We start from the raw sequence: 15,953 nt of genomic DNA on the forward strand, positions 1-15,953 counted from the left end.
GTGTTTGTGTGCATGTGTGTGTATGTGCGTGTACCTCGGCCAGCAGCAGGCCCTGAGGCTCAAGCTCCAGCTGAATTCTGTGTTTCTGGTTGTCCAGGAACTCCTCCAGCTTCAGGTACTTCAAAGCACACAACGAGCGATAGTCCTTCCAGTAGACTGCAATCTCCATCTCCCTCGACTAAAACACACACACAGTCACCCAACAGTAGTAACTACTGCAACTACTAAAAGGATAATTAAACAAACTTGATGTGTTAATGTGTGTGTGTACACGTACTGACCCTTTCCAACTCCACAGTGAAGGTCTGGTCCCAAGCCTGTTCTCCCACAGTCCTCCAAGGGGTCTGGCCCACCACACTGTTGTCCAGCTTTAGCACGGCACTCACCTCAGCTACACACACACACACACACACACACACACACACACACACACACACACACACACACACACACACACACACACACACACACACACACACACACACACACACACACACACACACACACACACACACACACACACACACACACTTGATTTCCTCCATAGGTGACATTCCTATACAGAACGTGGCACTTTAGCTCTGACCACTATGAAAATAAAAGCTACTGCATGCTCACGTTCCAATAATACCATTTACAATAATACAATTTAAGTATTGATTAATGATTGTCATTAATTTCCTTGGAGACACTGCAGAAAGGGAAATACCTAAAAAAGCTGTTTGTGAATTGTTTGCTCAGGGTACTGAGGCAATTCAGCTAAATTTGCTGATGTTGCTGACTGTGCCATTATGTGTGAGCACTGACCCACAGTACCTAATCAACCTAAAGTGACGGTAAGTCTTAATATACTGTAGATTTGCTACTTAGCTATTTTGCGCTGAAAGTGACAGTATGTGTTACACCGTTTGTGATGAAAAAAATCCAAAATCAAAAGAGCGTGTTCATTTTTAAACCATTTGAACTAAATTGTATATTAGGGAGTATTCATTAGCATGGAATGTTCCTAAAAAATTAAACCAAACACGACACACACAGACACACACTTACAGGAGAGCTCATCTGTCTTGCTGGGCGTCTTCCCGCTGACTGAGCCGCTCCGTCCATAGAGTCCCTTGCTGCCTCTCATGAAGGACCTGGTGTCTCCAGGACTGTAGCAGGGCAACATGACAGCTGTCCCTTTATTGCGACCTGGGACCACCTCCAACAACCCCCCACAGCCCAGCACCTGCACCTGTAAGGTACCTGAAGACAGAGGGGAGGTCACATGAACAAATCTGTGTAAATTCAAAACTAATCTCTGTGAAGACAAACATAGATATGCAGATTTACAAAGATCACTTGCACCTGGAAAAGCCTAACACCTTCTTCCTACAAATAGCCATTATTGGTTGGACATAAACAGAAATCAGCATCGTTGGCCTGAAAATCAATAAACAGCCATAACAAAACCATCACACATGATCATATGGGATAATAGAACAGAACACACATTATATTCTTACACTATATATACTTAATGGCCACCATTTGAATCATATTCACTCACACTAGAATAAAAATGTCTTTTAATTTCCTTATTCGTATGTCTTCTTTTTGCCACATGAATATATTTCCCTCTGTAAAGGCAATTAAATGCCTGATGCACAATAACTCTTCTTCTACTGTTGTGTGTATGAAAAGACTAAAATAATCCGTGCTTACTACTGCGGTGTTTTGTCACTGCAATTTACTTAATAGTGTTGTCAATACCAAATGCATGTCTTTGGAACAAAAGCCAGTCAGAGTGTATACAAAATCACAGTGTAAACAAACTAGTGTGTGTAGTATTATCCATATTATAACCAGAATTTAAACACAGCAAGACATCATTTTGAAACAAAGAAAAATTAACCATTTGTCAAAAGTCTCCGTGAATGTCTTCATTTAAAATAGCAGGAGAGAAAACCTCACCATCCTAACTCAATTAATAAGATGGCACCCCAAAGACACAAACTAGGGTCTTCAATGACACTTCTTTGTAGTTTCCACAGTGGCAGCGTGTTGTATGTCAACACCAATGTCTTTTACCGTAGGCTCTTATGCTCATCTACACAGTGCTTTACATCTTGTCATAAATATGCATTTGGTGGTGTGTGTATCGATGCTGACTTCTCGTGGTGCGAGCTTGCTTGACTTTGTCCTGTGTAGCTTTGTTTGTTGCATTACGTACCAGTGAGAGGAGAGGGCTTGCTGAGGGTGCTGTACTGGTTGTGGTGATAGGGGGCGCCATGGCGAGAGCTGAAGACAGGGGAGGAGGCCAGGACTAGCTCCTCTTTGATGACACTGGCCTTGGGATGGTCCTCAGGCAGCTCTGCCAGACGCTGGTCCAGAGAGTCCCTCAGCAGGTCTAACCGCTGAGAAGCTTCGCTCAGACGAGACTGCGCCTACAGAGCATCAACACAGAGCAGCTTTAATTCACATTTACATCCACTGGGTGACATTAAGTAAACTATTGCCTCATTTTCACAATAACAAATATTGGTGTAATAATGTCCAGTAAAGAGGCTCTATACCACAATATACTGCACAAAAATACACTACGACTTTGATATTTGCTTTTTAGCCTTTGCATTTGAAATAGTTTTTGACATTTTCTTGTAACACCATGCTTCATGACTGTAAAAATGGGGTGTGTGTGGTTAAGGGGGTTCAAAAACCCTTCGAACACCAGCACAGACACATGCTATATAATGTATGGTTATTTGGAGTTGTTAGGCCATATACGATTTTGCAGCTGCTGTTGTGAAGATGTGTCTCAAATGTTATTTTGAAAAGAGAGCGTACAGTAATTGAAGCTGCTCTGTGAAATATCAGACTTGAGAGGAAATTACTTTATAGTGCTACATCGCCTCTGGTATCTTCTCTCTATTGTTGGATCCATAAAGAGAAAGCTTTTCACATTCAGACACCTTATAATGCAATGATGGTGTAAAAACATTAAAAAAAATAAATAAAAAAAAAAACATTAAACATAATAATAATAATTTATGTTGAACATAAAAGTATGATGGTGTACAGGGTGGAGAAAAGAACAGAACATAGGAGTTAAAATGGGTTAGTCTAGAGGTAGAGATAGAATGAAAGAAGTTTTTCGCAGCTTTGCATTAAAGTTTTTTGTTTGAGGAAGGGTTTGTGGTTGCAGGATGTGTGTGTGTGTGTGTGTGTGTGTGTGTGTGTGTGTGTGTGTGTGTGTGTGTGTGTCCAGTCCTACCTCAGACAGGGCTTTCTTGTCCTGGACCTTGTTGGCCCCCAGGAGCCTGAGCACATTTTTGGCCCCCTCAGCAACAGCATGCTCCACCCTGTAGTGATGCCTCAGCTCTTCAATACGGAGCTCCATCCCACAGAGGTCCTGGTTACCTGCAATGTTAGTAGAGACAAATCACATTACTGTGCATCAGAGTAGAGGATTTTACACAATGCAACGGAGGCTGTAATATCATAGCAACTTTCATTCAGTTATAGTTCGATCTTGGCAGGTGCACGTTAAGACTTCAGACTTGTTTTGGCAGTGGTGTGATCTAAGGAACTCCCTTGGGCATACTAAGTTAGGTTAATGCCTTAATGCATGTCATGCATTACACAAGAGTCAGACAAAGAAAACATTAGCAGCGCCCAGAGGGAGGTGAGCAGCCTCTGAGTGCTCCCTAGTAAACAACATTAACTTCAGTTCCAACCTCTGTTTCCAAATAGCTTTCTCAATCCCATATTTAGAAGTCCATTTTATCTTGAATGTTTAATGTTTTTGTGAGATTTGATGTTGAGATTTAAATAAAATCATATTGCCATTAAGTAATGAGTTTGTTAAGCCACAGAGAAAAACAAATTAGCGATATCTCAAATAAAAAATACGATTTCATATGATTTTATGGTAATAATAACAACAGATTGTTGTCCGGTATGAAATATCATTTTAATATTTCCCGTTGTTGCCACGGGTTACAGCTACCCCTAATTAGATAGAGGTTTTGAATGGAAAATGTATGATATAATAATAATAATAATAATATTATAACACGAATAAGGTGTGGAAAATTCCACTTATCTGATCATGATGTGACAAAGACCTGCTTACGTGCTTTAGGAGGAGAGACATTAGATATGAAAGGTCAGTGCAGAAATTATATGAATACCTTTTAACACTTTCATATTTCCAGTCACTCACCACTGTAGACTAACAGCCACCTCAAAATACAACCAACACCACTGATAAAATACTGACAATCTGTTATTTCACTCCTTAAATGGATAGGGCTGGTAACGGTAGCTAGATCAAAGCAGAAAATGAGGTGCAATGCTATCAGTCAAAAGGAAAAAACATACTCAAGCTCCCTCACTCAGAAAAAATGGGGTCAGCCTCAGAGTAACACCCGTGAAGCTCAATTACAGCCGAGTGGTTAGCTTAATGGCACAGTAGCGGCCTCTCACAGTGGGCAACAAACACAGATATGGGGGAGAGGAGGCATGATATAAGGAAAAGGACAACAGGATAAATCATATTCAAAAAGGATGCATTTGACTTTCAAATACCAGGTTAGTAAAGAGGAAGGACAAAAGGACACAGAGGAGTGATTCAATTTTTTGGGGGGATTTTTATGACTTATGAGTTGTTCAAAGCACTGCACAAGACAGGAGGCGAAAGAAAGGAAAAGGGGGAGGTAGGGGTGGAGATGGATGTGGATGTTTTTATCTCCTAATAAGGTGTTCTGCCTGGAGCTCAGACCCTGCTAGATGACCCCTTTACCGGGTGTGGTGCCTGGAGACTGTCTGTCTGTGTACACTATACACACAACCTGTGTGTGTGTGTGGTAAAGAAAGAGAGGGAGAGCGAGCGAGCGAGAGAGAGCGAGAGAGAGAGATCCAGAGACTACAGTATGTTAATAGTTATATTACAGGCAATAAAAAAACAAAATACCTACAGAAAAAGTGTAGAAAGGCATATACTCTATATATACAGTATTTGTACATAATAGAGGTTTTGGAGAACTTTATTCTTTATTAAACCAGAACTCCACAGATTTAGCATTGCACTGCCTAAAACACTAAATAACATCAGGAATCAAAAACGATGCAGCAGAACCAGAGATCGTCTTTTTTATTCCACGCATTCTTCTTTCTTTGTCAAAACCTGGCACCTACATTACCCACGTCATGCTAGTAGCAGCTAATGCCGGTAGCCTCAAGCACACCCCCAAATTCTTTTCTTTTTCAAAACGTGTAGACTTTAGCCCCAACCGACGCTCACTTGAAGCAATTTATCAGATTCACATGACTTTTTCCACATTTTCAGCAGTACTCTGCACGACCTCTAAACAAACTTTGATGTGTAAAATCAGTGGAGTTCCCCTTTGCGTACAAAATCATAGCTGCCCAGTCTGGTCATTAACATCTATAATAATATTGTTATTACGTGAAGGGACCTTCAAATCATTTAAATCCAGTAGGTTTTCCACATAGAGGACACAGAGGGATAAAGTATGGCCCTTAAATAATCCTTCCAAATGGCCATTATCTTCTTTGCCTTAAAAGCCCACTTCCCAAATAGCCATTGGCTGCTGCAGTCTGACATGAGCCGAAACCAATATATAGCTCCAAAGGGAATACACCATCCTTAAAATGTGTATTTTACTTCTACCCCCTCTCATTGCTCTCTCCCTCTCCCTCTCTCATGATCAATTGGCCCATTTCCCCAGCAAAGGTGCCATAATGGTCCACAGCACTCACTGCCACACAGAAACTCATCCACCTGCCCTGAAACGACGTAGATCACTCTGCCACAAGATAATGTGAGTGAGTGTGTCAGGTCTGCTGCAACTCAGTTCTTTTAAATCAAGGCTGAAGACCTATCTTTTTGATGTTGCCTTTCTTTAAATAACTGTTCATTTCTTATACTGAAGCTGCATTGTTGACACTGTATAACAATCTATATAAGCATATACAGAGAAATTCCTAAAACAAATAATAGAATTGAATTTATGATTATTCCGGTGACATTCTTTTGCAGAAACGGACATATCTCTGATTATTTCTCTGATGCAGGCATGACAATAGTTGACAGAAGAGACAGACGTTGGGCTGGTCACAATGGTCGAAGTAACTAACTAATTTAGGCAGAAGGCCTAAAAAGAAGAAAAAAAAAAAAAAAAAGTCTATCAACACTCTGAGCGAGTTCTTGACTATTTAGAGACAGACTGCAGAAAAAATAAAATAGTTAAAGAACACGTTCTTGGCTATTAAAAGAGTTTTGTCTGAAGGGCTGTACCGGGTTTTACAAGGTTTGTCGAAAAAGAACTAAGCTTTGCGGTGACGACCACATCGAAAATGATAAGAGTATACTCAAGAAAAGCTTCTGTAAATATGGGGAATGAAACCTCAAAGCCGTGCAACGCATCTGGACCCATAGTGGGTGAGATGGTTAGAAAGTATGGACCAGACTACTTGAGATATCTGTCATATTGGTCAAAAAGCTTTGGCTTTCCAAAAAATGGATCACTGAGTCCTGGAAAGTTATTTTATCTGCTTTTATATATTTAACTGTTTTAACTGCTCTTCAATGTTTAATTTCTTATACTGCACTGTAACTTTTTTTCTCGTATTTTTTCTGTTTTTAATTTTTTAATCTGTTTTCATGTAAATCGGTTTTTAATTTTTTAATCTGTTGTCATGTAAAGCACTTTGAATTGCCCTGTTGCTGAAATGTGCTATACAAATAAAGCTGCCTTGCCTTGTGTCAGAAAGAAGAGAAAGTGAATGGGAGATCACATTTGTTTGTTTGATTGGACCTTGAAGTGCACAACCACACTTATGCACATTTAACACATGCAATCATCTGCTCAGACAATGTTTGTGCTCTGCCTCTACACACAGCAACAAAATACTGTACTGTAGTTATATGGCGCTTTTCTAGTCTTAACGACTACTCAAAGCGCTTTTACACAGTAGGCACCATTCACCATTCGTACATACACACATTCATACACTGGTGGCCGGGGCTCCCATACAAGGTGCCACCTGCTCATCAGATAAACATTCACACACATTCACACTCCGATGGTGCAGGACACTTCACCTACTGGAGGGCCTGGGATCGAACCACCAACCTTCCGATTGGTAGGCGCTCTACCACCTGAGCCATAGCAGTCCTAAGTGAGCGAGCATTTGTGTGTGAAAGAGACTTTTTATCTACCGGTCCTTTTGTTGGAGGGTTGGATTTTGTTGTTGTTGAGTGCATCTGTGTGTGAATTTGATTGATTGTGGTAATGAGCCAGGTGGGCCATTTCACAGGCTTTGTATCACACGCTCACAATATTTGCCCATCCCACACACACACTTGCACTACACAGTCCACACTGTGTTTCAATCCTTACTATCCTCTACATTTTCTTCCCCACAATACTAAGGCGGAGTGAAAACACTGAGCCGGCTCTTTATTGATCTGTTTATGCTAATGTGTGTCTGCTGTGTGGAGCTGCTGCTCAGCACAGAGTGTATGACATGCTGCATGCAGAGAAAATTAAAACATGAAGATAGAGAGATAAAAAGCATCATGTCAGTGCCACCTGACCATTGTCATAAACCAGAAAGTTATACTTGAGAATACAACACAGAGCAATCATAGACAGCATCTGAAATGAACAGTTAAACTCATTTAAATCTCCAAAATGTCCAAGCCAAGGTGAGTAACCCTTATTGATTTATTGGAACTTGGAGGGTGCCAAAAGTGTGTTTTGCATTACTGGTACTGCATTTTAAACTATGTCAGCCATACTTTGTATACAGTAATTTAGCCAGCTAATCAAACTTACCCTGTGTGTCATCATTGTGCTCGGTGGCCTGCACAGCCTTGCGGATTTGCATGCGGATGATGTCAATTTTGGTCTTACTATCCTGCTGCATCTGCTGGGCCGTCTGAAGCATCTTCTTATCCTGATTGGAACAGAGTCAAGACAGGGAGAAAATCATATGATAGGGAGCATGAAGGTAAATAGAAATCTTTGAGCAATAGTGAGGCATCCTTAATCTCTTTTTTCTCTTTCTGTTGAATGAATGTTGCTGTTGATGCAATAGATTTGTATCTTAAAGTAGTGAAATAGAAAGGAAAGTGCAGGTTTGAAAGCGAGGTCAAACAGATGCTGAATAAAAGAGGGGATGAGGTGTGTGCATAAGGGAAGGGATATTGTGTGTTACAGGTCCTACGAATTTAGAGATCATTATCTGAGTCAGCAGATTGCAAGGTTGTGGATCATGAAGATGCACACACACCCACCACACCCACCCACCCACCCCCTCATCAGCCAGTTGGAGGAACGGTATAATGTGTACTATACCCTACAAAATGCTCTTTATATTAATGTGTGTCTGTATTAATACACTTCTGCACCCTTGTGTGTTGTCAATGGTATATGCCCTGTATACACTGTTCTGTTGAGCTGTGTTCAGGTGTGTGAATGTGTATGTATGGATTAAGCCAAAGTCCTGTACCTTGGTGGATCCATTAGCGTAGATGGGGATCATGTTTTCAACTCCCTGTTTGACTTTGAGCTCGATGTTGAGCTGTCTCTCCAGGGCAGCAATGCGATCCTTGTGGGCTGACGTACGACTCTCAGCCCCTGGAGACTGAGGACACTCATCTGTGGAGAGAAGGAAGAGGTTGGCGATGATATAAAAAGAAACAAGATGAGGGTTCACACGGTGCGTTCTAAAGTGAAAATACTCTTGGGGGAATTTCATGTAATGTCAAATAACATGTCTCTTGACTATTAGTCTTGTTGCCATGGACACACATGAAATATTGATAAAATAATGGTATCTAGTGGATTTAATTAAAAACAAAATAAACTGCGGGCGCCCGGGTAGCTCAGTTGGTAAAGCGCGCGCCCATATATAGAGGTTTACTCCTTGACGCAGCGGCTGCGGGTTCGACCTGTGGCCCTTTGCTGCATGTCTTTTCCCTCTCTCTCCCCTTTCATATCTTCAGCTGTCCTGTCAAAATAGAAGGCATAAATGCCCCAAAAGAAATATAAAAAAAGAAAGAAAAAAAAAAAAATCAGTTCTGCTCAATAATCTGAAACTTTTTTGGTTATAGAAGGAACCAAATGAGCAGGTGTATTTGACAAAAGGGCTGTCAGTTTTTTTTACATACATACCTTTATTTTCATCTCCTCCCTTCACAACAATGTGAGCATCTAGTTGTTGCAGCTGAGCATGTAGGTTGTCCAGCTTGCGGTTAGAAGAACGCAACTGGCTGTCCACCTGTAGGCATGAGCGAATACAATACAAACATTATTTCTGGTTACGGAACTTTGGACAATGGACATAGACATCATCAATACGCACAAGAATATGAGAGGCTAGAGAGCAGACTTTCAACTTTGAACAAGTTCTACAAGACATTTGTACTTCAATATTGTACTTTATATACCAATAAATCTGCTTAATTATTAAGGTGTTGCTATAATGTTTCCTATTTTGATGTTGACTTTTTGTCTTAATCGTGTTCAATGCACTTGATGCAGGCATAATGCCTTAAGCAGGCAACATATACCTGTCAAACTAAATAAAACCAATTGAACCCTTGTTATCTGTTGATTAGTGACAGAAACTATTTGCTTAAAAGGTGTTCACTTACTCTTACCAAACAGGTGTAATTACTTCTGAGTGAACTATTGTGCCTTACCTTTGAAAAATCCTCTTTAAAACGCTTTATGCAAACATATGCCTGAAACTGTCCGACTAAAGGCATCTTTTTTCCCCCCCCATTCTTATTCAGTGAACTGTTTCTTCAATCTTTAAGTTACAATTCCAGATTGCCAGCAGTGTTCAGAATATACTTCTTAGCAACAACATCAGGTAAGTAACTTGCATATATTTTAAAAGGGTGCAGCTGTGTTAATTTTACCAGTTAGATCACCCACAATGAGGGAAAAAAGTGAGTAGGAAGGTAAATGTCTCATTCATGCTCCTTCAACTTTTCATCAACTTTTGTCCCACCAAAAATAGAAATGAATCCTTGGATACATACTGTTAGGTTAAAAATGATATAAAAAAACAACAACTATTAAAGCCTACAAAAGAATATAAGGTGTATTATAGAGGTGCAACGATTAATCCATGAATCGATTAGTTGTCAACTATTAAATTAATCGGCAACTATTTTGATAATCGATTAATCAGTTTGAGTCATTTGTTTTATTAAAAAAAAAAAAAAAAAAGATTTCTCTGATTCCAGCTTCTTAAATGTAAATATTTTCTAGTTTCTTCTCTCCTCTGTGACAGTAAACTGAATATCTTTGAGTTTTGGACAAAACAAGACATTTGAGGACGTCGTCTTAGGCTTTGGGAAACACTGATCCACATTTTTCACCATGTTTTGACATTTTTATAGATCAAACAACTAATCGATTAATCGAGAAAATAATCGACGGATTAATCGACTATAAATATAATTGTTAGTTGCAGCCCTAGTGTATTATTACTTGTCCAAAGCAGAGAAAGATGCTTTAACAGAGTTTGGTATTGATGCCACAGAGGAGATCATTTTCATTTTTTGCCCTACTCCTTGACTCAACAGGGGTTGAATGTGCATACGACACTATCATAATTTTTTGCTTTAAAAAGACTCATCCCTCCATTAATACTTACAATTGTTCGCGAGCAATGCATTTAACTCTCCAACTGCTTGAGTATTCACGCTCACTTCTAGCAACAGACAGAGATGGTGCAGCTATACTGGGCAGCCCCGGGAAGTAAATGTGAGAGCCTGTGTGGCATTCCTGCTCTGCCTTACGATGTGAAAATATGTGCTCAGTGAGCTTACTACTGAGTAAATAAAGATCATAACATTGGTCACATGAGGCTTTAAAAAAGAGCCAGATCCTTGAGAGAGTCTTAGCTTTCTGTAAGGACAAACAGGACAACAACCTAACACATCCTGTGAACTGATTCACCAGCCACTGTTAACCACTTTCCAACTTAAAAATCAGAGCGCTTCCGTGACCATCATTTTATTCCTGCCTTGTTACTGTGTTTTGATGTTTTGTCAATGGAAGATGCGTTCTCATATAAAGTATAGTGCTGTCAAACAATTAAAAGATTTAATCGCGATTAATCGCATTATGTCATAGTTAACTCGCAATTAATCACACATTTTTATCTATTCTAAATGTCCCTAGATTTCTTTTTGTCCAATTATTTTTTCTCATTTTATTGCTCTTATCAACCTGGAAAAGTGGATCGGCTTGCTTTGTGCTGAGAATTTGGATCAGCTGTGTGCTTGGCCATCAAGTGGTATTTCAGACTGGACGTGCTGCGATGATAGCTCAGTTCACAACGACAAAAACACACAGATCATTTTGGTCTTGTCAATGGAACCATTTGGCAACTTTTTAAAAGTAAACTTTCCATTCAGAATCTTACTGGCATCCATTTCGGCGTCTCGCACTCGCCATCCACTCAAAACGTAACGGTAGCCTACTACTCTTTGGCCGGCTCGCAAGCCCAAACAAGTGTGTGCGGCGTGCCTGTTTTGTTTCCGGTCTAACTAGATCCGGTGTGGTGTTGTAGTTTTTCTAACGTTACTAGTTGCTGCAACAGCATGTGAAAAAAACTACAAAGTTTGCTTGGCCAAAAAGAAGGTTAATCTCGCGATAAATAATTGACGCCGTTAAAATGGGTTTGTGTTAACGCCGTTAATAACGCATTTAACTGACAGCACTAATTAAGTATCCTTGTAAAGTGTCCTTTGACCAAATCCTTGACTTTCGCTTTGCTCTGTCAGATCATTCACATTTGACTGGTATGACCAGCAAAAAAAACTTTTTTTGGAAACTTCTGGACTCTTACAGGTCCTGGTGGGTAAAGGCTTTGAGAGGATCTGAAGGCAACTGGCTAACCTGTTGTACGTTCCTCTTGTCTGTCGTTGCCCTCCGTAAGTTCTCAGCTCCCTCCTTGATTTTCAGCTCCTTACGAATCTCTCTACGGATCCTTTCGCGCTGCTCGTCTAGTAGCTGCTGCACACTGGAATCGGAGAAATCCGAATTCTGGTCCAGGCCGAGCTGCTCCAGAACAGACAGCCCATCTGGGTCACTCTGGACGGGTGAATGGAGAGGGAAAGGAAAAAGGATAAAGAAATAAGGCAATGTGGTTATGAACAAAATAAAAAGTATTTGTCATGACAATACAATGCTTAATTCACAACATAGTCAGCCTTGTAAGAGGAGGTGTTGAGAGTGAGGTAGACAGAAGAGGAAGAGATGGTCAGCAGGATAAGGCAGTAATGGGAGGAAAGAGATAGAGAGGGAGAGATGATAATGGTTGGGGGGGGGGGTGGAAAAAGGGCAAAGTTGGGGAAAAATGAAAATGCTAGAAAAGCACGCAGGAAGAGCAGTGAGGAATGACAAATCTTGTTCAGCCAGTGCTTATAATATTTCAAAACAAATCTCCAAAGTCCAACCTGCTTACGAGAAAAGCTTTAGAGTCACTACAGTTCCGGAGTCATTAGGAATGCCATTTGCTAGATAGTCTGCCTGCCAAATGGGCTAAAACTCAAGACTAAACAAACATCAAAGTGAATTACAAATCTGTCCCATGAAACGCGCTGTCCATTGTCCTCTTTCAGCCTTTTCTCATGAAGCAGTCCGTCTCTACTGGCTGAGAAATGCCATGAACATCTCAATTTATATGACAATTTAAAATTGTGAAAACGCAATTTGGGACCCAGTAGATAATTGGTCCCCACAAGTTTCTACTCACTTCCTGTGTCTTTTTAAACATTTCTATCACTTCTAGCAGAGATCTGGAGACTCAACAAGCCAGACACACAATCAGGAACTAGCAGAGTGTTAATCACTAGAAATCACCGCCACTCACCCACTATTACAGGAACACACAAATCAAACAAACAAGCCAACAACACTTCACCTCCGAGCTGTCCTCATCCTCCTCGTCACCATGCCAACACATAGTTCACTCAGATATGATGAACCCCAAAAAATACAGAGGAACATAAATCTTTGGTACGCTCCTGAGCTCGGCCAAACAGCTAATGCCACACAGAGAGCAAAATGGGTTAGGGGGGAGGATTACGATAAAAAGAGATGGAGAGGGAGAGTTAAGTGAGGGAGGAGGGGGAACGCCTCCGAAAGAGGATATCCGTCCCAACACCAAGCTGCTCAGGCCTTTCCTGTTTCCTCTGAGATTTTCCGCTGTCAGTAGAGAGTGAGGCACAGAAAAGAAGGACAGATATTCTGTACATCAAGGACACATTCTCACTCTCAGTTCTGTAAGTCATTCCTGGATCTGTGGCAGTAGGCCTGTACAATGCCAAGTCTTCTCAGATGCTTATGTACACAGATTAATCAGATCTGGCTTTAAGTGAATTTGTGACAGTTTTCTTTTTTTTTTGCTCTCACTTGGGTCAGTGATATGATCTTGAGAGCGGAAACAAGAGAAGGATGCGTTTTCTAAGTATTGGATAAAAGCCAAACGGTAAGATTTGGACGCATTTCTGCTGCTTGCTTGACCTCTAGTTTCCTTTGGGCTCCACATCTACTATACAAACCACAGTGGTGATTCTCCTTCCCCTATAGAAAGACAAGACTTACAGTCACAGCCTTATCTGAAAACAGCGGTGGGTGGAGTTAGCGCCCTAAATCTAGCCACCAACATCATCCTTCAAATTGGAAAATGAGCATACAGTTTAAGGCCCCTTTACACTGCACAATAACAGTGATCTTACAGGTTCATTTTAGTGCTGTCAAACGATTAAAAGATTTAATCGCGATTAATCCCATTAATGTCATAGTTGACTCGCAATTAATCACACATTTTTATCTATTCTAAATGTCCCTAGATTTCTTTTTGTCCAATTATTTTTTCTCATTTTATTGCTCTTATCAACCTGGAAGAGTGGATCGGCTTGCTTTGTGCTGAGAATTCGCATCAGCTGTGTGCTTGGCCATCAAGTGGTATTTCAGACTGGACGTGCTGCGATGATAGCTCAGTTCACGACGACAAAACACACAGATCATTTTGATCTTGTCAATGGAACCATTTGGCAACTTTTTAAAAGTAAACTTTCCATTCAGAATCTTACTGGCATCCATTTCGGCGTCTCACGCTCACCATCCACTCAAAACGTAACGTTAGCCTACTACTCTTTGGCAGGCTCGCAAGCCCAAACAAGTGTGTGCGGCGTGCCTGTTTTGTTTCTGGTCTAACTAGATCCGGTGTGGTGTTGTAGTTTTTCTAACGTTACTAGTTGTTGCAACAGCATGTGAAAAAAACTACAAAGTTTGCTTGGCCAAAAAGAACGTTTATCTCGCGATAAATAAATTGACACCGCTAAAATGGGTTTGCGTTAACACCGTTAATAACGCGTTTAACTGACAGCACTAATTTATTTTATGTCACATTGTGCCAGATAGGTGTAATCAAATACTGGCCGCAATCTGTGTTTTGAGGCATGTTAGATTATGGAATGAGTGCCTGGTGATATGCAACAATAGGATGTCAATAGAAAACTAAGTATGCAACAGAGACACAACACACATACAGTTAATCATAAACATGTGCAACTCGTTTTAAGAATGGGCTATTATTGCTTTTTTCTTATTTAAAAAAATAAAATAAAAAAGTATTCCAATTTGGCTCTTACAGTAGTCATAACCTTAAATTGGCCAGTGTATTATGTCCCATTTTATGCTGTATTATGATTTCTGTTACGACCCACATCTACAAACCAAAGAGCCACATTGTTTAAATTTGGTCAAAAAATTAACAAACTGTCAGCATTTTGACACAGGCAATCTATTGGCTGTCAGTGGACACGACTATGGTATATCATGTGATTTTTGATCTACTGCTGAATTAAAAGATTCAAATTATTAAAGGATAATTAAGGATGCTAACAAAATTGTTAAATAATTAATAAAATAATGATTACAAAACTTAAACTATGAAGTTCATAACCCACGATTGGTGCGGCACTACCCTCAAGACGACACTTTGACATGAAACAATAAATCCTCTCCACCCACAACACCTCCCTGTGCAAAGTGTCCACACATGCCACTGGAAGAAACACTGATGAAATGTTTGTTTGCCATTACAGCATTGGTCACAAAGGGAGTTACTGCTGTTGCCCAAAAGAGGTCAGACTGTTTTCAGTGTTGCTGCTGGGCTACAGACAGAGCAAAGATAGGGTGTGTGAGATGGTGAACTGATTGTGAAACTGAACTGGAAAGATGTTGTTTGAGTTCTTCTTATGCTGACTTATACAGAGTAACTCCTCACAACAAAGTAAGAATTCAATTTAGTATGACTAATTCTAGGTCAAGTATTTACTGATATTTTCTTTACTATTCTTATGACAAGTGTTCAGTGTTGACAGATTGGGTGGTTTTCAGCACAACTGGGCTACTTATTTTGGATGGCTTGTGATAATTTGGGCTACTTTTTAGCCATGTTAAAATTAAACAAAATTTAAATTGGTCTAATAATTTGGTTTATGACAAATTACCTACAAAACGAATGATGACATTCCCATCAGCCTTAGCGGTACTTTGTGTATAGTGCTAATATAAATATTAGTTTGTTAACAACAATTACCTAACATGGTGAACACTGTAAACAATAGACCTGCTTAGCAACTGCATGTTAGCATGGTGACATTATTATGAGCTCAAAGCACCGCTGTACAGCCTCACAGAGCTGCAAACACAGCTGTAGACTCTGTCTTGTAATATTTAGGCTGTTTCAACGCTACATGCTAAATTCCAATGAATTAGAATATACTGTGATTGACAGGGACACTATTGCTGTGTAGTCTGGCGTAACTTTAAAAAGAACATATTGACAATTCACTACAATTGGGCTAAAATGATCTTTCTTTAAGTTATATCAAGTTCTTCAGCCAT

At 40.1% G+C, this 15,953-nt stretch overlaps 1 protein-coding gene across 2 annotated transcripts in view; it reads right to left on the minus strand.

The window, feature by feature from the left end:
* The window catches only part of pkn1a (protein kinase N1a), a 53,053-nt gene that overhangs the window by 10,842 nt on the left and 26,258 nt on the right, over positions 1-15,953 (minus strand). The window contains exons 1-10 of one of the 2 annotated variants that reach the window (XM_078279930.1): positions 12,958-13,093; positions 11,931-12,125; positions 9,186-9,291; positions 8,521-8,669; positions 7,845-7,965; positions 3,254-3,399; positions 2,213-2,426; positions 1,051-1,245; positions 282-391; positions 35-178 (exon numbers count right to left, since the gene is read on the minus strand). In XM_078279930.1, coding sequence (XP_078136056.1) covers positions 35-178; positions 282-391; positions 1,051-1,245; positions 2,213-2,426; positions 3,254-3,399; positions 7,845-7,965; positions 8,521-8,669; positions 9,186-9,291; positions 11,931-12,125; positions 12,958-12,999 — 1,422 coding nt within the window. In that variant the 5' untranslated portion in view covers positions 13,000-13,093. Of the gene's footprint in view, positions 1-34; positions 179-281; positions 392-1,050; positions 1,246-2,212; positions 2,427-3,253; positions 3,400-7,844; positions 7,966-8,520; positions 8,670-9,185; positions 9,292-11,930; positions 12,126-12,957; positions 13,094-15,953 lie in introns of those variants that run through there. The other variant, XM_078279936.1, reaches the window with a different exon arrangement.

Source organism: Sander vitreus, chromosome 2, assembly GCF_031162955.1.
Source record: "Sander vitreus isolate 19-12246 chromosome 2, sanVit1, whole genome shotgun sequence".
Classification (NCBI taxonomy): domain Eukaryota; kingdom Metazoa; phylum Chordata; class Actinopteri; order Perciformes; family Percidae; genus Sander; species Sander vitreus.